Source organism: Rattus norvegicus, chromosome 1 (assembly GCF_036323735.1).
Source record: "Rattus norvegicus strain BN/NHsdMcwi chromosome 1, GRCr8, whole genome shotgun sequence".
Taxonomy (NCBI): Eukaryota; Metazoa; Chordata; class Mammalia; order Rodentia; family Muridae; genus Rattus; species Rattus norvegicus.
Genome location: NC_086019.1, coordinates 168,600,545 through 168,621,630, shown reverse-complemented (window position 1 = coordinate 168,621,630; position 21,086 = coordinate 168,600,545). Strand labels below are relative to the sequence as shown.

The 21,086-nt window shown below is 37.7% G+C and overlaps 2 protein-coding genes across 2 annotated transcripts; one reads left to right on the top strand and one right to left on the bottom strand.

The window, feature by feature from the left end:
* Positions 1-4,289: 4,289 nt before the first annotated feature.
* Positions 4,290-5,246, top strand: Or52n2 (olfactory receptor family 52 subfamily N member 2). The gene has a single exon (NM_001000177.1). It carries the CDS (start codon positions 4,290-4,292, stop codon positions 5,244-5,246), a length of 957 nt encoding a protein of 318 aa, NP_001000177.1.
* A 6,791-nt stretch (positions 5,247-12,037) lies between these two features.
* On the bottom strand, positions 12,038-12,988 carry Or52n3 (olfactory receptor family 52 subfamily N member 3). Its single transcript, NM_001000176.1, has one exon. It carries the CDS (start codon positions 12,986-12,988, stop codon positions 12,038-12,040), a length of 951 nt encoding a protein of 316 aa, NP_001000176.1.
* Positions 12,989-21,086: the final 8,098 nt, after the last annotated feature.

The following is a 21,086-nucleotide window of genomic DNA, read 5'->3' as shown; positions in this document are numbered from 1 at the left end:
ATGAATATCAAGCCGGTTCTACAGAATATACTAGAAAGGAGATCTTCAGACTGAAGAGAAAGAGAAACATACCAACGAGGGTATAAGAAAGTATAAAACATGCTATCAGTGTTTAAACAGATGGAGCACTAGGAATCATGAAACAGTGCAAAAAGGACAAATGCCAGTAATTTAATAAACACCTTTTAATAATAATTCTGAATATTAATAGTCTCAATTAGCTAATCAAAAGACACAGACTAGCCTTGAGAATGGACTAAGTGACAGTGTTCATCTACTAACATTAGTCACCAACAAATACACTTTACCTTAAATTAAACAAAGAATGGGAAAAGGTAGTGTGTGTGTGTGTGTGTGTGTGTGTGTGTGTGTGTGTGTCTTTGTCAGCGCAATTTTTTAAACATTCAGTTTTTGCATATGAAAATACGTTTTTAATTAAAAGAGATTTTCATCATCCCCACTCCTTTTCTTCCTCCAGAACATCATATCCATGCTCCACTGTCAACTTTATAGCCTCTTTTGCTTTGATTATTATTGTTATGCATATATGTGTACATATATATGTATATGTATCCACATACAACTTGAGTACATTTTTGTGGCTCTTGTATATGGTTTCAGAGCTGTATAAACAATTAATGGGCTCATTTCTGGAAGAGGCTAATTCTCCCAGCAGCTCTTAGTTGCATGTAGTTCTTTGTCTAGCTGTGAGATTCTGTGAGATCCCTCTTCCAAGTGATCACATATATTGATATTGCCATTGTTCTTCCATGTGGACACTGCACCCTTGTAATCTCTTGCCAAAATAAATCAAAAATGAAAATTAAATTAAAATGAAACAAAACAAAATCTCACTGTGTGTCTTCAGTGTGTCTCAGTGTCTCACACTGTCTACCTGTCTTCCAAACAGCTGCTCTAGCAAATGATCATTGTCACAGGTGACTGTTCTGGTCAGAAGCCTCTGGCTTCTGCTACACCATCAATATTAGATCCTCAATGAGACTCCTTTGGATACCTTGTTGTTGCCCTGAATCATGGAGATCATGCAGCTTTGATTCTTTATGACCAGCCCCTTCAGAAGTTACAACAGCATGTGTGTATAAATACATATTGTGGTGGGCTATCTCAAAGCATTGACATTGGATCTGGGCCTGGGTGGTAGATGAGTGGGTTAGTCTGCCAGCTCGCCTGCTCCCTAGGCACCAGATGAGGTCTTACATACTAAAGCTACTAAGGTCAGCTTTTTTATGGTACCCAGTTGCGGATGGGGTTGGCTCTCCAGAGTGCATTAGGCAGTGAGGGGATGGGCCAGCTTTCTCATGCGCATATCACCACTGGTGCCAAATTCAATGGCTGGTGAAGGGGTTGAAATATTCAGCTTGATCCTGAGAAATCAACATGGCATCAGTTGGAAGCCCAGACCATGGACTTTCTCATGGCATTTGATGGTAACAGTGGTGACAGACTTTAACACAGACACCTGCTGCAGCTGAAGTGCCACAGACTCAGATATGGCCCTTCAGTTGCAACAGGAGTCCAGACATCACCATGGCCTGAATTGACAGTGCAGGCCATGTGAAAATCAGGCTATTCGTGACTGTCAATGTGTCTATAGTTCTGCCTCTCTTAATAGACTACAAGCTGCACATCTTCTTTCCCTCTTACCTCTCTATTACATACGTGTTCATTAGAGTTGCAACCACATCTGGCCTGTACCTCATGGTGGCAGGCCAGGCCTGTCTTATTAATTAATTTAATCAATAAACATAAAATAAAAATTAGAAATATTTTTCTACATCAACTTATATATTATATCTTATTGTCCTTATTGTGTATCTCTTTTTCGAAACTATCCTATACATGTGATTATACATGTATATATATTAAAAGGTACACACATACACATATGCAGTAGGCATTACATTGTCATGAGATTGGATTATTAACAAGGTAAATAAAATGAAAGACAGTTATTTCTGTTTATAAATATTCTTTCAGAATCTATACCTGAGAGAGAAACTGTAACTTGGGTATAATTTCCTCCTAGTTTCATCTGTGCCTGAGGATTAAATGCCAAAATTATCTCAGATGTCCCAAAGGATGTTTTCTCTCCAACCACAGTCTTCTGAGACACTGAACTACAAAGACCCAAACAAATGCACACTCTCCAGGCTGGAGAATTTGAAAATGATGCAGGGATGCTGGGTGGGTGTAGAACCCCTCATGCTTAGGCTCTTGATCATGGATACTGCTCTGGTCTCTCTTAGCATTGAGGTAAGTTTGAGTGACTTCTGATGACTCTTGTTTTCAGAAAATGGAAAAAAGTTGAAGACAAAGAAACTCATGAGTTGTAGAGCACAGGAGTTCCACTGACCCCCATAGTACATTTCCATTATTCTGGGTGAAATGGGTAGAAAGGCTTCCGCAGTTGTAAAGCAATAGTAAAATGACTTCGAAATTAATTGGAGACAATGAAACTCAGTTAGTCATTGGTTCTCACAGGGAAAATGTATTTTCTTTACCTTTACTAATAGATAGATATGCTCAGATTTGCATCTAGAGAACTGTCCTTTGTGGAGGTAACTAAAAACTCATACAAAACAAGACTGGAATAGTAAGGATATTGGCAGGACTTGCTGAAGGAGGCTCCTGCAAAATTTTGCCTATGCAAAATGCCATACAGCCACAGGCCACACACAATTTTTCCCAAAAAGTCTCAGATTAGACAGCAGCTATCTCACAGACAATTGCTGTGTGGAGAGTTCTCTCAGTGAGTGAATAACTCTTTCTCACTTCTCATACCTCTCCTGTCTCTGCCCTAAGTAACAATTCAGGGTAAAGTTTCTCTGTCTCACATTTTTAAAATCATTTTCTTACATCATCATGATCTCTTAAACTAGTAATACTCAGCTTATGAAACATTCTACCAGTATTATGATCTATCACTCAGGGTCATAGACACAAACATTGAATGTTTAGTAGAAATTTCAAACTTTCACGTGATTGTTAGCATGTCAGTTAAAATTTGGGCCCCTGAACCTGTGTTACAGGTGTTCATTCCACAAAATGAAGACATAATATGTGTCCGTGTTATTTAAGTTCGAATAGAGGAGCCAGCCTTCTTCTAAATATTAGTAACCTAATGTATTAGATTTTGCCTAATTGCTTACTTAATATATTTCCCCAAAACAGAATGCTGTCAGCAATGTCAAAGGCAACCTAATTATCAGCACAAGATAGAGTATACTTTATCACAAATAATATTAGTGTAAAACCTCATACATCAGGTACTTAATTATAGGTGGTGGTTCTCACTTTGTTGTGCAAACATATCAGAAGTTTGTAGTGCTAGAAGTTATTTTCCTTTAAGGCTTCTAAAAATTGTACAAAAAATCATTTGTTCCTTCAAATTCAACTATCCATCCATTTTGTATTGCAAATCAGTTTTAATTCATTGTCAGGGCAAATTTTAGCAACAGAGAATTTTCTTCTTTGGAATATTTTTAGTGCCATGAATAGTGCAAAAAATAACTATGTGGGAGATGAATGGATCCCAGTGTGGGAAATATAAGACAAAATTCCCTGTACTAAGGGAGGCAAAGAAAGAGCTCAGTTTGACTTGTCTGTCTGTGATGCAATGGGCATTATGGGTAGATTTTGTTACTGAACATTGTCAGACTGTCAGATTTCTGCACTAGTTCATTAGTTTTAAGTCGCAAGCATGAAGCAGACCTATCAGTTCAGATCTATCCAAATATTCTGGCCCCTTTGATGAGTCAGCATTATGATTCTCTAGCTATGTTACAATTGAGACATTGAATGCACATTCCAAACACAGGGACATATTCTCTTTCAGAAATTACAGTGACCACTAGCTTAGTCACCTTCTAGTAACAGCAGCCTTTCATAAATTCTTATAAAGTTATATATATATATATAATTATTGATATTATTATTAAGAATATTCTAGGGGTTGAGGATTTAGCTCAGTGGTAGAGCGCTTGCCTAGCAAGCGCAAGGCCCTGGGTTTGGTCCCCAGCTCCATAGTAGGCTAATCAACTGGTAAATAACATAGTCTCTGTCAGGTGAAAAATGGCAAGAGAGTATAAAGTAATGGAAAATACTGCAAGACTCTAAAAATTTTCTCATTTTTGGGGTACTTTTAATGATTTCTCATTTTTCAGGGTATCATTTTCTACCTTATTATTATTTTTAACATTTATTTATATTCTTTTCTAGTACAGTGTCATTATTACTGAGTATAAAATGCTCTCATCCTGCCAGCCATTATGTCTAGAGCCAACAGCTCCAGCCTGACCCCAGAATTCTTTATCCTCAATGGTGTTCCTGGGCTGGAAGATGCACATGTCTGGATCTCTCTGCCATTCTGCTTCATGTATATGATTGCTGTGGTGGGGAACTGTGGGCTTATCTACCTCATTGGCCATGAGGAGTCTCTGCACCGGCCCATGTACTACTTTTTGGCCTTACTCTCCTTCACTGATGTTACCTTGTGCACAACCACAGTGCCTAATATGCTGTGCATATTCTGGTTCAACTTCAAGAAGATTGAGTTTAATTCCTGCCTTGCCCAGATGTTCTTTGTCCACATGTTGACTGCAATGGAGTCTGGTGTGCTCATGCTCATGGCCCTGGACCGGTATGTGGCCATCTGCTATCCTCTTCGCTATACCACCATCCTCACCAACCCTGTGATTGCCAAGGCTGGGCTTGCTACATTCTTGAGAAGTGTCATGCTCATCTTTCCATTCACTCTCCTCACCAAGCGCTTGCCCTATTGCAGAGGCACCCTTATCCCTCACACTTACTGTGATCACATGTCTGTGGCTAAGGTATCCTGTGGCAATGCCAAGGTCAATGCAATCTATGGTCTCATGGCTGCTCTGTTGATTGGTGTGTTTGACATTTGCTGTATCTCTGTGTCTTACACTATGATACTGAGAGCTGTGGTGAGTCTGTCCTCTGCTGATGCTCGTCACAAGGCCTTCAGCACCTGCACATCTCACATTTGTGCTATTGTGATCACTTATGTGCCTGCATTTTTTACCTTTTTCACTCATCGTTTTGGAGGACACACTATTCCCCACCACATCCACATCATAGTGGCCAACCTCTACCTACTCCTGCCCCCTACCATGAACCCAATTGTTTATGGAGTCAAGACCAAGCAGATTCGGGAAAGTGTAATCAAGTTTTTACTTGGAGATAAATTGGGCATTAACTAAAACAAATTCATGTTAATACCAGCTGTACTGCTTTTATGATGGGGAAAATAGTGGAGAAAAAATTCATAAAATAGGAGTGAAATGCTATTAAGTCATCTAATTTGTAGAAGTTCTGAAGTTTTTGTGAGTGAAATTATGAACTATTCCTTATAAGGAAAGCCAAAATATAGGATTTAGAAATTAAATGCAGTGCTCTCATTCTGTATAAATCATTTTGTAGGTACATAATTCTAAATATGTACACAAGTAATAAAATAATGCAGGGATACTAAACGTCAATCTTTGTTCTGTGTTTAAAAGACAATCTTGTAGTAGTTTGGGACAACCTTGTCCTCTCTGTTAAGGACAAACTCTTACATCAAGTATGTTGCTATATTGCTGATGTACATAACACAGGTTTAGTACTTTAGTGTACACACACACGTGCGCGCGCGTGTGTGTGTGCGTGTGTGTGTGTGTTGATTAAGCAGGTTACATTATCAGGCATTTGATATTATTTCACTCCTTCACTCATTCTTGAGACACTAAATACAACTAATTCTTTTAGGAACAAACTGGGTTTAATTCAAGGGCCCAGATCTAAATGTCCAATAATCCCAAATTTCAGGGCACTGAGAATAGATACCCAGGTGAGAAAAACCTGAAATGAAACATGTATGAAAAACAAGAAGAGATTATTAAAAAGAGATGCCATCTTGAAGGTGGGCACCTTAGTAGACAATTAATCAAATGCTTTATTGATCTTGGATCAAGTAGTCTGAAAATTAAAATGTTTTATTTCTAAGGATTAAGCATATTAATGAATTTCTGTATGTCTATACATGGCAACTTGTGTACCTTTTTCCAACATAACAACAGCTTACCAATAAAATGTATAAATATGCCAATTCTTACAAAATAGCATAACATGGTTTCTGGTATACTCTAATTGTTTAATACATTATTGTATTGTTTATGAGTTGTTAGTTTCAACTCAGATTAATTCTGAACATCAGTGTCTGATGAGAAATATTTCCTCAGTGGAGGATTAGTTTTCTATGGCTGAGTGTTCATTGGCTTCTCACAAGCATGCTAGTATAGGCCATAGAGTTTTATTTTTATTTAAATATTTTCCAGACAATATGTTTTTGTCATATACTTCCCTTCTTACAATTCCTCCCAGATCCTCTCCACCTTCCTATCCATTTAATGTCATGTTTGTTCTCTTTCAAAACAATAATACAAAAATCAATGGTTTAATAACAACAATAACACTAGCAAAACCAATTAGATAAAATATCCCCAAATAAAAGATGCACAAATACACAAAGTCCATCTTTAGTTGGCCTACTCTTCCTCAATATGGGAAGGCCTTGGAATATAATTGATATACCCAGTAACGCTCTGTTAGAAAACTGATTTTCAACTTCCCAGCACCTATCAATTGTACCTATCCTTTGGCTAGGGTTGCAGTACTGTGTCTACTTCCCCTCCTCAGTACTTGGATATTGTCTGGTTTGAATATGTGCAGGTCTTGTATGTGCTGTCACAATTTCTGTGAGTTCATATGTATACCAGTCCTGTTGTATCTAGAATATACTATTTCCTTGGATTCATCTACCTCCTCTGGCTCTTACAATCTTCCCCACCCCTGCTTCTGCATAGATTTCTGAACCTTGATAGGAGAAGTTTGATTAGAGACATTCCATGTAGGACTGGGTACTCCAAAGTCATTCTCTTTCTGTGCATTGACAATTATGGGTCTCTGTCTTATCTCTATCTACTGCAAGAGGAAGCTTCTATAATGAACAGCCATGGTTTTAATGTCTTCTATATGCCTGGCTCTATATCCTTTCTGAAACATGTAAAGGATTACAAAAGCTGGGCTGAATTCTTCTAGTAGAGACAGAAATGTCTTTCAGATGATTAAATTAAAACTGAATGAATGTTCATTGATATTTATTGGGGGCAGTGGGTGAAGACTTTACAGGGCTATGATATGAATCTTGAGTGTATGTAAGTACTTAGGAAGTACAGAAAACCAAGCGAGACATGTTAAATGTTAAGGGTAAGGAAACAATTTCAGCTATGTTTCAGAAAGTAGGAAGAACAAAGGAATGGTGAGGAAGGTAGCAGAAGGCCTGTCAGGGAGGGCTTGACGTATGCTTTCCATAGGACACAAGAGACAGCCAGCTCTGTCATTCACTTTTGAATTATTAAATGAGAAAATATTTAACCCTCACTAACTGCCCAGTAGTCAGCATCTTTGGTGGCTCAGATTTCCACCACAATCTCTAACCCTTTAGTCCTTGCTTCATCTTTCTGTGTCTCCTCAGCTTTTTCTGTTTTCTGTAAAACGAAAATCCAGTTATCCAGTCCCTTCCCACTACTTCAGCATTTGACTAGTATCCTCGCAATCTGGACTCTGCACGTCCTTGGGAGAGTGGAGTCTTTCCATGCTTTCCTCTGGAATTACTCTCTTTCTTTAAAGACAGACAAATATTTTCAAGGTGGTAATAGTCACAATAACACCAAAACATGTGTTTTTCAGATAAGATATGTTTAAAATACACGTCCATTTGATCTAAAAATCATCTACTGGAGTAATAATAATTTGTGTACGTTTTACAGTTAGGCAAAATGAGACACAAAGATACTGAGAGGTGAACAGCTTAATGAAAATAACAGGGCAATTGGCAGAGCCGCGATTTTCTACAGAGGCTGTGTGCTTCCAGCGTCTTGCATTTTAATGACTACAGTGTGCTGATTGTTTACCCCATGCCCAAAATTAAAAAAAAAATTGTTCCAGCATAATGTTCTGAAAGTAATGGTGAAAAGTCCCTGGTGCTAACCCTGACCTGGGTGAACTGGTAAGTGTTTTGAGTCTAGCAAGAGGGCTCAGCAGGTAAAGTGCTTGCTGTGTAAGCCTGATGAACTGAACTCAATCCCTGGAACATATAGTAGAAAGATAGAAGGGACTCCAGAACAGACTCTCGAACACCCTCTGACCTTCAACAGTTGTGTCATGGCATGTGCACACTAGTATGGACCACGCAGACAGTAATAATAAATAAAAGAAAAATAGATAATTGAATATATGAAATACTTTAAAGTACAAGGTGCTGCCATCAGATTCTTGAAGGCCTAATGCTGTGCACAATCACAAGACAAACCACTTCTGCTTGTTTTTCAACTTATCCTCAAAAGTGACTCCCCTAGAGCTGTCGTACAAAGTTTAATGATTCTGTTGTTTATAAAATATTTCCCCCCTGGATTTGTTCCTATTGGTGATGGCTATATAACCTTTTATACTTTTTGCTCAAAGGTGACCAAGTAAAAACATATCTATACTGATTAACATATTGACAAAGACATCCCAAACCCCTCAATATTGATTATTCATGTAACTCTCACACGGCTACACAGCAAATTTTTTCCAATTTGTAATAAACTCTACATAGACTATCAGCTCCAAATATGGCTATGTTCTTTTGAAAAGTTATTTGTTGTTCACATTTAGTACATAATCTAATATATATTACATATTTATTATGTATTTATAATATATTTTCCATATTCATATTATATAGTATAATATATTTTATAATATATTTATATATGATATATAAATGAAACTTATAGATCTAAGTTTCTCAAAAAGTAGTAGTAGTAGTATTAAATGATCTAGTAACTGCTGTTGTCTTTATGTTATTTTTTTGCATAACTATTTACAAAACTATAGCAATGTAAGCACTGCAAGAGTATATCAACTGAAGAATAGTTAAGAAAATGTAATGTATTTTTTATACAATGCAATGATATTTGTGCATTAAAAGATTATGGAATGTGTCATTTGATAAATGTATAAATATGACTCGAAATCATCATGTTAAGTGAGATGAAGCATCCCCTCATGATTACTCTGTTATGAGATATGAGCAGTTGACCTCAGAGAATTTGAGAATGGATTGGTGACCACTACAAGTTGAGAGAAGTCAGGAGTAGATGAATAATTAATCAATGAATTTTAAGTTTATTTTGTAGAAATAGAAAGTTCTGTAGCACTATTGCATAGTAGAGTGACTATGGCTATTAATAATCTACTGTGAATTTATTAAAAAAACAGATTTTGAAAGTTTTTACCACAAATTATATTTAAAGAGCTATGTATGTAAATTGATTTAAAAACTCTACATGTGTTGAAACAGACTGTATATGTTTTTATTATCTGTTACTTTAAAGACAAGCTTAGGGCTAAGAAAATACCCCGATTATTAACATGCTGCTCTTCCAAGAATTAAAACCAGAACCATTGAGAAAACAACTGCTCATGGTGGCAACTGCTTTACTCTTAGCAATGGGGAGGCAGAAACAGGAAAATTTCAGGGGCTTTCTGGACATCCAGGCTAGACAATTTGATAAGAGACCAGAAAGAGACCTTATCTTAGAAAACTAAAACAGAAAGCATGTATGAAGCATTTCCCGACACTCACTTCTAGATCTAAAATGGCATGGAAACTCATCACCACCTAAAAACAGGCTAAGGATGGAAAGGGAATCTATTCAGTTGATGATATGATGAGAGTCTTTGCTCTTGGAAACTAAGTTATATTACATAGGGAAAGGCTGGCCATATTATAAAGTTGACTCATATATAGCTGTTTATGCCCAATATTCTAGTTTCTCTAGAAAAAATTCTGAAACAGACTTCTACTTTATAGTTCAAGCTAGGCTGAAACTCATTCCATGTTCAGATTTGCTTCAAACATCAGCATCCCCCTGTATAGGCCTTTCAAGGTCTAAACAACCACACAGCACTAGTATCTGTAGACATCAATTGCTCCAAAGAATTGAAAAAATGGACAGGTGGGTAACAGGCCTTCTTTCTATTGACTTAAAAGGTCTAGGCTCATCTCAAATGCAGAATTATGGCATTCAAAACTTTCAGGTCCTAGCATCACATAAGACAATTACACTTCCTTGTATACTCTTGGAGAATAACCAACTTTACCGCAAACATTAAATGTGCCCAATGTGCTTTTAAAGATGACTTTCAGGTGTGATTATTTTTCACTCGGTGGAATATAAACTTGTTATTCACCGGCAGAGATAGAATTTGTGGAAATACTGAGGTGATTTCGTTGTCCTGTAAAATACAATAATTAGTAGAGCTTTCTGGATAGCAGGCAGATATGAAGCTACTAACTAAACTATGTACCTTTGCACATGTGCATAATTGAAGTACTATCAGCAAGAGGCTATTGGGAAAAGAGAGGAATTTATTTCAGATGTGGCCCTAATAGTCTGTCTGCTTTCCAGTGTATGGCCCTACACTTGTGCACATACTGGCAGCAAAGAGGGGTAAGTGTACATGAAGTTTGGAGGGAAAGGGAAAGGGATAGAAGGAGTTGGAGAAGAGGGAAGAGGGTTGAGTTTGTTCAAAACACATTATATTTACATATATGATTCTCAAACCAAAATTAAAGTGGAAAAGTATTGTGCTGTGAACAAACATAATAAAACATCAGATTAGAGAAAGGCATTTTGTATTTATTTAGTTTGACTGTGTTATGTATAGCTAATGTGACAGCACACAGACAAGTTGTGGAAGTCCAACAAAGTAATTTTAAAGCACACAATCTTTACTGATGAAAAATTTATAGCTTATATTATAGAAAAATTCATAAAATTGCTAGAGTTTCTTAAAAACCTGAGGTTCTGCTTCCAAATAGGACAATTATAATGAAAAATATGCATGGAGTGGTTAATTTATTTCCCAAGTTTGCTCATATGCCATGTGATATTAAAATATATTCTTGTGTTAACAAAGAATATAACTTTATTAACCCAATTATTATTTCTACCTATTTCTTTTCTCCAAACATTCTGGTAAGTTCAATCATCTCGACATCTCTTCCTACTCTTCTCACTTTGCAGCCTATACTATTTTTCATCATTTTACACCCATTGACTTTTTCTCAGTTATTTCCAGAAATCTAATGAGGTCATTTCTATGGTCACTGTCTGTTCATCTACATGCCAGCCAGATAAAGGCAGCCACCAGGCTTCCTAGCTCAGCAGACCATGTAGATACTCTTCAGGTACCTTTACCTACACTTACAGACTCTCCTCTAGCAGATGCCATGTCATGACATTTCACCACTTAGATTGCCTCCTGACATTAAGGCTGAGAAGAACTCAGACTGTGGTTGCCTTCAGTACCTACACCACTCCAGCCTCACTCTGGCACTGATGCAGGAGTCAGGTACCACCCAAACGTCAGAATTTCCAGGTTAACAAAACCACAGACATCAGCCCAGAGTGATAACTGTTAAACAAATATGAGGCAGGCATCTTGAAAGGACACTGGAACTCAGGAGAAACCTCCTGGGGAGAGGTACCTGCTTCTCTACAAAGTTGGGACACTTTTGGTCATGTGTCTTCCCACTACTCTGATATCTTTAGTTTCTATGAGACCTCAATTCTTCCTGGACACTCCTCACATGCCTATGATATGTGCATGGACCAGCCAGGGTTCAGTTGAAGTCGAATATCTAAGCTCCCCTGTTCTATATGCATTCCATGAGCTCCAAGGTCACTATGTTAGACTCATACTTGTTTTCCTATCTTATTTCTTTCTAAGAAATTAAAGATTTTATTTTTAATGATCTGTTGTTTTATGCATCTGGTGACAAAATATTCACCTGTAGTGTCTACCACTATCAGTTTGAATTTTCATGCCTTTCTTCCTTGGCAATTTTCTGGACATATATGTTAAACACAAACTTTGTTAGCATAGATTAATCTCTCATTCAAACATCTTTTTGTCTAACAAACATTTTGATCACTCCTTCACGAATCTGCTTGGTCTTTACTCCATATACAATTGGATTCAAGGTGGGAGGTAGCAACAGATACAGGTTGGCTATAATAATGTGGATATGATGGGGTATAGTGGTTCTCCCAAAGCGATGAGTGAAAAAGTTGAAGAAGGCTGGGACATAGGTAATAATAATAGCACATATGTGTGATGTGCAGGTACTGAAGGCTTTATGGCGAGCATCTGCAGAAGACAGCTTTACCACAGCATGAATAATCATGGCATAAGACATGAAGATGCAGAACAAATCAAAGCCCCCAATAAATACAGCAGCTATAAGACCATAGACAGCATTAATCTTAATGTTGCCACAGGATAGCTTGGCCACAGCCATGTGATCACAATAGGTGTGGTGGATGAGGTTTCCTCTACAGTATGGAAGACGCTTGATCAGGAAAGCAAAGGGGATCATGAGTAACACACTTCGAATGAGTGCTGCTATTCCAATCTTAGTAATCATAGTGTTGGTAAGGATACTAGAATAACGTAATGGATAGCATATAGCCACATAGCGGTCAAGAGCCATAAGTGTGAGCACTCCAGACTCCATGCCTGTTAACATGTGGATGAAAAACATCTGTACAAGGCAGGCATTGAAATCAATCTCCTTAAGACTGAACCAAAAGATGCATAACATACTGGGGACCATTGTATTACACCCAGAAACATCTGTAGCAGACAACATGGCTAGAAAGTAGTACATAGGCCGATGCAAGGCCTCCTCATGGCTGATGAGATAGATTAGTCCACAGTTACCTGTGACAGCAATGAGGTACATAAAGCAGAACGGCAGAGAGATCCAGATGTGTGCAGCTTCCAACCCAGGAATCCCATTGAGGATAAAGTATCTTGGTGTCAGGCTAGAGGTATTGACCCCAGGCATATTGATCAATAGGAAACAAGTCACAGTCTGTGCTGGTAATAGTGTCTTATGCTGAAGACAAGAGCGACAAAATTTTTTTCTAGACATAAGAAAAAAAAAGAATAAAAGTATTTTTCACAATATGAATAATAACAAAGAAATGTATATTTTTGTATGCAGACTACATTGCTTTCTCCTCCTATGTATTCCTCAGTTTGTTACTAAGTTAGGATTTCAAACTTGTTTCCAAACTCTGGGCTGGCTTGGCTTTATATTTTCAACTCTATTGACAGATGCTAGCTCATATTCCCAGGCCAGCCACTAGTATTTGATTTATCGCTTGCTTCAATCAATTTCCAAATTGTGGACTTTGTTCAAATAACATTGAATTTGTGAAATCCTTACATCAATGTATATAATGGAGTACAGCTACTAAATAATGTGAGCATTATACACTATGCACTCTGCTATGAGTTCAACATGATTAAATGTCTGTGCAGATTTGAGAAGTCTGTATTTTTCAAATCTGAGAAATTAAAGGCAGAAATATAAGTATGTTTTTTATGAGAGAGGGAAAAAAACAAATACGTTACAATTTAAACAGCATGTTCATATTGCATTTCCCATTATCTCTTCTCTTTTCTTGCTGGTAGAAAATGCTCCTAATGAAACCATTAGACTCTAGTATCTCTCTTGGGTAAAGTGCATGTTTTAAATTTGGAGTGTAACTCTTTCAGTTCTTGCTTACTTTACTTTATCAAGATGAAGTATCAATTTTCCTTAGACCTATATAAATTTTTTATCTTCTATATCATTTTTCCAATTTTCTTGGCTTTTTCATTTTTTTCCATTCCGGTGTAACTATATATTTCTCTATCTTTTTCAAAGGTTAAATGTCATTCATAGGGAAATTCAGAACACTTCAAAAGCATTTGCATCAAATATAAAATGCTTGTAATATTAAATAAATTACAGAAAAATAAACACAACTCTAAATACCAAAATAAACAATATAGTACTATCCTAATTAATAGTTTGGTGTATGTTTTTATCAATAGGAGAAATGTAAATAAAATCATGCCTAACCATTCTTTATTACTTCCTACATCCTTTCATCTTATTCAGGGCAAAATATGGCATCATTATATTTTCTTGAAAAATACTATGCTATTAGAATGCTTTGAAATCTCCAAATGCTCCCAGCATTGCCCCAAATAGACTGCATCAGTCCCTCAGTATCTACCGCAGGCTTCTCAATCTCAATAGGCATGCATTTCTGGACACCTCTCCTTGTCGTTTAAGCAGCTCACCTTATTCCTCCAAGGATTATGACATGTGTCTCCAACAGTTTCAGGTGTTTGTTCAGAGTTAACACAAAGTCCTCCCACCTTCCAACTTAACATTGTGAGGTGTTCTATCACTTCCGCAATCTTGGCTTCATACTCCATATTCTAGCTCTTCCTGTAGCATTTGGTGTTATGTGCTGTTACTCTCTGAACAGAAAATTTCTCTCTGTTTTGTATGCTGCTGTATGCAGCACATGAGAAAGTGCAGGACAGAAATAATATGTTGATAGTTTACAAGACTGCCTTTTAAATGGTTTTACTACTTTAAGATAAATATCCCAACATGTTTTTGCTTTGAAAAATAATAATTTATCGGAAAAATGTCAAACCTAATTCAACAGTCAGCAGTCACCTAAAAGACATTGCTAAATGAAATCACAGCCCTTGAGAATTGGGAAATATATGTAGTAAACCAATATAATAATGACTGGCATGTGTGGTGTGTGTGTGTGTGTGTGTGTGTGTGTGTGTGTGTGTGTGTGTATACATATGTAAATCTGGGTTCAAATACTATTGTTCATCCTGGCACATAAAATATCACAGGGAGACTGGAAAGTCATTGGAATTGAATGTATTCCATTGATGAGAAAGAAGCTGATGTCAGGAATGGTGTTGCTAAGTTGTTTTACATGATTACAGGAATCCCTTACTCTCCCTGAATTAGTGCATTTTGGTTGATAAAAATTCTTATCACTTCCTAAGGAGCACTCAATCACCTGTGGAAAGGAGAGGCCTCTCTCTTTAATTATATATAAATATTTACATGTCTGTGTTATAACCTTAATACTTATTACATCAATATGTTGGGGTCCCCATCTCCCAATACCCAAAGTGTACCTAGTTGTTACCCCTCCTCTCCATTTTCAAAGCCACTTAGAAATCAGTTTCCTTCAGAAATTCCACAAACTGAGATAATATTCATGATCTATAGTCCCTGTTCAACCATCTATGACTAAAGTCCCTGTGCAGTAGTAGTATTTTTGTGTATCCTATGCCTTTACTTTCTTTGGACCATACAGACTCACCCCAGTGCTACATAGTTTTAAATCTCCATTCATGATGCTACTACTAAGAAAGAACTGGGCTATATTTAAATAATAAGCTTGTATAACAAGCTTAATAATTTCTCTTGAGACTTTTCAAGTAAAGAAAAAATGATATGTTTGGGGCATCACAGGTAGAGGTCCCATAGGTCTCTGAAGAAAGGAGTGTACATTTAGCACTGTACAAAACAAGGTCTATATTTAGAACACAGATGAACAGGATATGTGCAGTTTTAAAATTGTTCTAAGATTTCTTCTGATGAACCATGGGAAGTTAGATATATTTTCTGTGACTTAGTTAATTGCCAATATAGAACTGCATTTACTCCCCAGGGCTGATCAAGTTCTGTTTTATAACTCTACCACTTGTCATATATGTATCTCAAAATTTAATACAATTTTTGGGGAAACAGTTTCTGACCCATAGATGTCAGAATAGATAACTAAATAAAACTCATTAAAATATATTTCTGTAATTGCTTCAGTTTACATATCCATACAGAGCAATGAACTGTGAAAATGAATGGAGGTTCCATCCTTGAATTTCTCTACGTTCGTACAAATGTATCACATTTTAGAATTCTAGTGCCCTTGATCACATTTAAGGTACTGAAAGTTGAGCTTAAATTTTATCAGAAGTGAACACTTTCTGATCTGGAATCATAGAACAGCACAAATATAGTTTGATATTAGCCTTCGGGTGAGTGGAAGAGTTTCAGTTACAGGTGGTAAATACAGTGAGCAACAACCCGGTGCTGTAGTGCAAGTCTCTTTTAGAAAAACTACTATGGCTAGAGGCTCAAAGAACTGAGGTGTCTCTCTGTGTGCCTCTCTCTGTCTCTCTGTCTCTCTGTCTCTCTCTGTCTCTCTCTGTCTCTCTCCCTTTCTCTTTCTCTCTCTCTCTCTCTCTCTCTCTCTCTCTCACACACACACACACACACACACACACACACACACACACACATACACACATCCCAGTAGTGAGCAGGATACCGTAGAAGCTAGGGGAACAATTCGGCTGGTACTTTTGGCTTTGCATGCACAAAGCCCTGAATTGATCCCCAGTGTCACATAAACCAGAATTAATAGTACATGTCTATCATCTCCATGCTCAGAACATAAGACAGGGGAATCAGAAGTTCAAGGTCACCCCCAGCAGCTCAGTGAGTTTAAGGCCATCCTTGGATACATGAGACCCTGTCTCAAAAGGAACAAAAGCAAAACACAGCATGAAGTCCAAATGTCAATTGATATAAGTCATGGGTCTCAACCCACAGCACAGTGCAATACAGCTTCATGAAGTGGCAGTATAAGTGATAAGCTGGGAGCAAATGTTCCTCTCAAAATATGTCTTTCTACAATGTTGGTAGCATTTGTTTTACTACATGTCAATATTGACATAGAAAACAGCAATGCTCCAGTTCCTAGAAACTTCTAGAAATCTCAATCCAGAGACTATATCCCTGCAGTTTCATTTAAGAGAATCCTCATCTAGTTTTGCTTTATTTTACAATGGAGAGTTAAGTATATCTACTTACTAGTTATATAAGCACCATAAATATTTTTGTAAAGTTACTACATAATACTGAAGACACTGAAAAATTGTATGCTTATACATGACTTATAATATGTTTATATACACACACACTTATGTACTTCAAAAGGTAAATGATGTCAAGTATTGGTGAGGATGTGGTGCAGTGGGGACAGTCAGGCACAATTAATGGAGCTTGGATCATAAAACCATTTATTATGTTTCAATAGTATTTTATGCTGAAATTTGAAACAGGACCCTTGCTCATGCTAAGCAAGGTACCAACTTTAACTCTTCTGGCAAAATCACTTTGAAAAGCATGTGACAAGTTTTTGAAAAGATTAAAGCTATCTGTACTTTGTTTCCTTTTAACTAAATAAAGCAAATGTGGATGTCTACACAAAGGCCTCACAGTAAATGTTGAGTGTAGGCTAATGCATATCAGTACTAATGGGATATAAATGAATATTTATTGATAGTGGTGACTGAATAAATTGTGGTTCATCACACAATGATGAACAAAAAGCACTGGGTCACAAAGTCTGAATCCCAGGCAAGACACCTCTGGCAGTTGATGACTTCTGGGGGAAGGAAAGTTGCTTTTCATCATGGGTGGGGCCCTGAGAGGCTACATAATGCTTCAGTAGAGGCTCTATACCCTCAAAGAAACTTGCAACAGTAAGTGAACTTAGTAGGTTAAAAATTAAAAGAGCACATAAAATTGGAAGTGGTAGTGGCAGGGGTGGTATGGAGATGCATTGGAGGGGAAGGAATGGAGGATGTATTTGATCATTTATATTTTTAATTAGTTCTTTGAGAATTTTGTGCAGTGAGTTTCGTTTTGATCATATTGACTCTCCCTCTCCTGGATTCTTCCTGGATTCATCCCCACTTCACTTCTCACCTCTCATATTTTCTCCTTGTGGTGGTTTGAGTGGCTATAGTCCCCATAAACTCAAGTGATTGAATCCTTGACCATAGGAAGTCACACTATTTGGAAGGATGGCCTTGCTTGAATAGGTATTGCCTGGATACTTGGATGTCAGTTAGGCCAAGGAGCTTGCCAAATACATCAGGTGTTGCAAAATACATCAGGCCTATAGATTGTTCTACAGATGATCATAAGGCCACAAGGTGCACATTGTCAGCAAGGAACACCTAATGCAGTAGGATGAGTGCCACTTGGGTTTGTGGATTGTCCCAAGAATATGGGTTGTGTGAAAAAAAAAAAAGGTCTTTGCCAAGATTATCCTAGTGCACAGAAATAATTCCTAGAAAAACTTTATTTCTGAAAGGTGAAAATTTTATACACTATAAGTACTTGTAAATAGTTATGAACATTGAAATAACTAGTATTGTCACTGATAATGACAATTGATAAGACAATGACCTTTCTTCAGAGTGCATCTCATTGGCATGCTTCACAGTCCAGAGTCCATGCTGAGGTCAGGCTACTTGTTCAGGGATGTGAGTTTATCCATGGTAGGGGTGTACATTGATATAGTCACTTAGAACTGAACGTGCTATGTTATAGACATCTACTAAAAAAATTCGAAGAAGAATATACTTGTCACCTGTGATTCCTTTAACTCATAATGTGTCAATCCAAAGTGTCCTGAAAGGATGTGACTGAAAGGAGCTTTTTCTAATCATGTTGAGTCACTCTCAGTCACTGTCTCTGAAGAGTGAGGGTGTCCTTTTTAGGAGACACCCACTGAGACATGGAAGTATATTTTCTCACCTCTTTAGAGGCAGGACTCTCAGGAGATGTTTGCTTCTCAGTGGGAATCAGGAGATGTTTGCTTCTCAGTGGGAATCAGGAGATGTTTGCTTCTCAGTGGGAATCAGGAGATGTTTGCTTCTCAGTGGGAATCAGGAGATGTTTGCTTCTCAGTGGGAATCAGGAGATGTTTGCTTCTCAGTGGGAATCAGGAGATGTTTGCTTCTCAGTGGGAATCAGGAGATGTTTGCTTCTCAGTGGGAATCAGGAGATGTTTGCTTCTCAGTGGGAATCAGGAGATGTTTGCTTCTCAGTGGGAATCAGGAGATGTTTGCTTCTCAGTGGGAATCAGGAGATGTTTGCTTCTCAGTGGGAATCAGGAGATGTTTGCTTCTCAGTGGGAAATGCCAAGGACACTGGCTTGAACTTGGAGCTCCAGCAATTACCTAGTAATATTGTCCTTGGGGTTAGTCCACAACATAGCTATTCAATGGGTTATCAGATCTGATATAGGTTCTGGAGAGACTGAATGAGATCTTCTGTCTGGTGGTTGGTTGGTGTTATAGCTACTAGCTTTGTGTTTTTGTGGACTCTTAAAAGTGGAAGTGGGTGTGTATCTGATTGTTTTGCCTGTTCTTGGGACTCCTTTCCATCTATTGGGTTGCCTTGTCCATCCTTCAAATGAGGACTTTTGCTTTGTCTTATCTTGTTTTTTCATGTTTGAGTATTTCACGGTAACCTGTCCTTTTCTGAAGGGAAATGAACTAAATCTGGAGGAGAGAGGAGGTGGGAGGGGGTGTTTAGAAATGTGGAGGAAGAGAAAAATGTTGTCAGAATATATTATATAAAAGAAGAATCTACTTTTAAGAAAAAAGAACTTGAACCTACAATGTCCTGTAAAAAGAATTTTTTATGTTTTGATAATATTATATCAATAAAAAGAAGGCCTACCATTTGCCCAACATGATCAAACACATTAATGAAGGAACTATACCTCAAAAAAAATCTCTGATTCTCAGATACTCACAGTTTTATAGTTTATACTGTGGCCCTGCCCACCAACCTGGTTCTATAACCACCCATCCCCTGCAAGCACCTAATTGCCTCAGACAAAGTAGATGTGGTATACGCAAAGTAACTCTTAAGTTGGATCTGTATGGAGACGATTAATCTGGATGGAGATATATTTCCCTCGGCATCTGAAGCTTGGGTTTTCATTGTAACAGTAATATCAAAGAGTGTCAAATAAAGAAAGGTTGTATAGACCTACCATACAAGAAATTCACTTCTGTCTTAGGCAGGGCTTCAGATGAGGGACTGTGGGACACAGCCCTGTTTTTGAACTAGATTTCAGGGTGGTAAAGAAAGAGGCAAACTTCCCTGTCAGGAGGGAATTTCTTTCCTAGATTATCCAGTATGTACTTTTTTCAACCCCTCTGCTTAATCACATAGGATCTTATCATCTCTACACTCTACACCATACTTCATTACCACTTGGCAAAGGGTTACTATCACTTCATGTGTGTGTGTGTGTGTGTGTGTGTGTGTGTGTGTGTGTGTGTGTGTTGATAAAAGTATACATTTTTCAAGTAAAACATGATGTACAAGAGTGGATGTAGAACGGGATGGGGGTTGCAGAGGGGAGGACTGGAAGGGGGGCAATATTTGAAATGTAAATATAATTATCAATGATGTGAGTCCCCCAACACATATACAGCAGAGGACTGCTGGATCTGGATTTAGTCAGAGTAGATGCACCTAACCCTCAAGGGACTGGCGAGCCCTGGGAGTTTAGAGGTCTGGTGGGGTGGATGGGGTAGGGACATCCTCCTGGATCAAGGGGTGTACGGAGGATGTATGGAATGTGGAACAGTTGCAGAGTTGACCAGGAAGGGAATAAAATCTTGAATGTAAAAAAATAAAAAATAAATTAAAAGAATAAATATAAAAGGGATACTGGGATTGTGATCAAATATGTGGGGGTAAATGACCATTTCTACCAGAATTTAACTCTACTGTTCTTTCCAATACACAATCAAAAACAGATTGAGAAATGCTGTGGTAAGATTAAAAAAGTAGCAGAACCAGTTCTGTTGCATACTCACTCCACGTGGGATCCTCAGGAGCTGCATGCTCCAGCTGTTTCTCTGCCAGTCAATTTTACTCACTGTCCCCTTGGCAGGTAAAATCAAAGTTCCAGAAACTTGTAATTTAGCAATTAGATTTATATGTTAAATACTCAATGCACAATACATCCACACAATAAATTCACTGCTAATTAATGAAGATTTAAACTGCCCACCTAGACAAGATAAAATTGACCTACTCCACCTGGACCTGGATCATCCTGCTCTATTTTCTCCATCTTGACTTTTTTCACGGCTCCTCCTCTTCCTCTCTACTTCCTAGATGCTTTTCCCCACCTACCCTTCCTTCTCATCCAATGATAGGCTTTCCCTTATCCTGAACCTGCCTT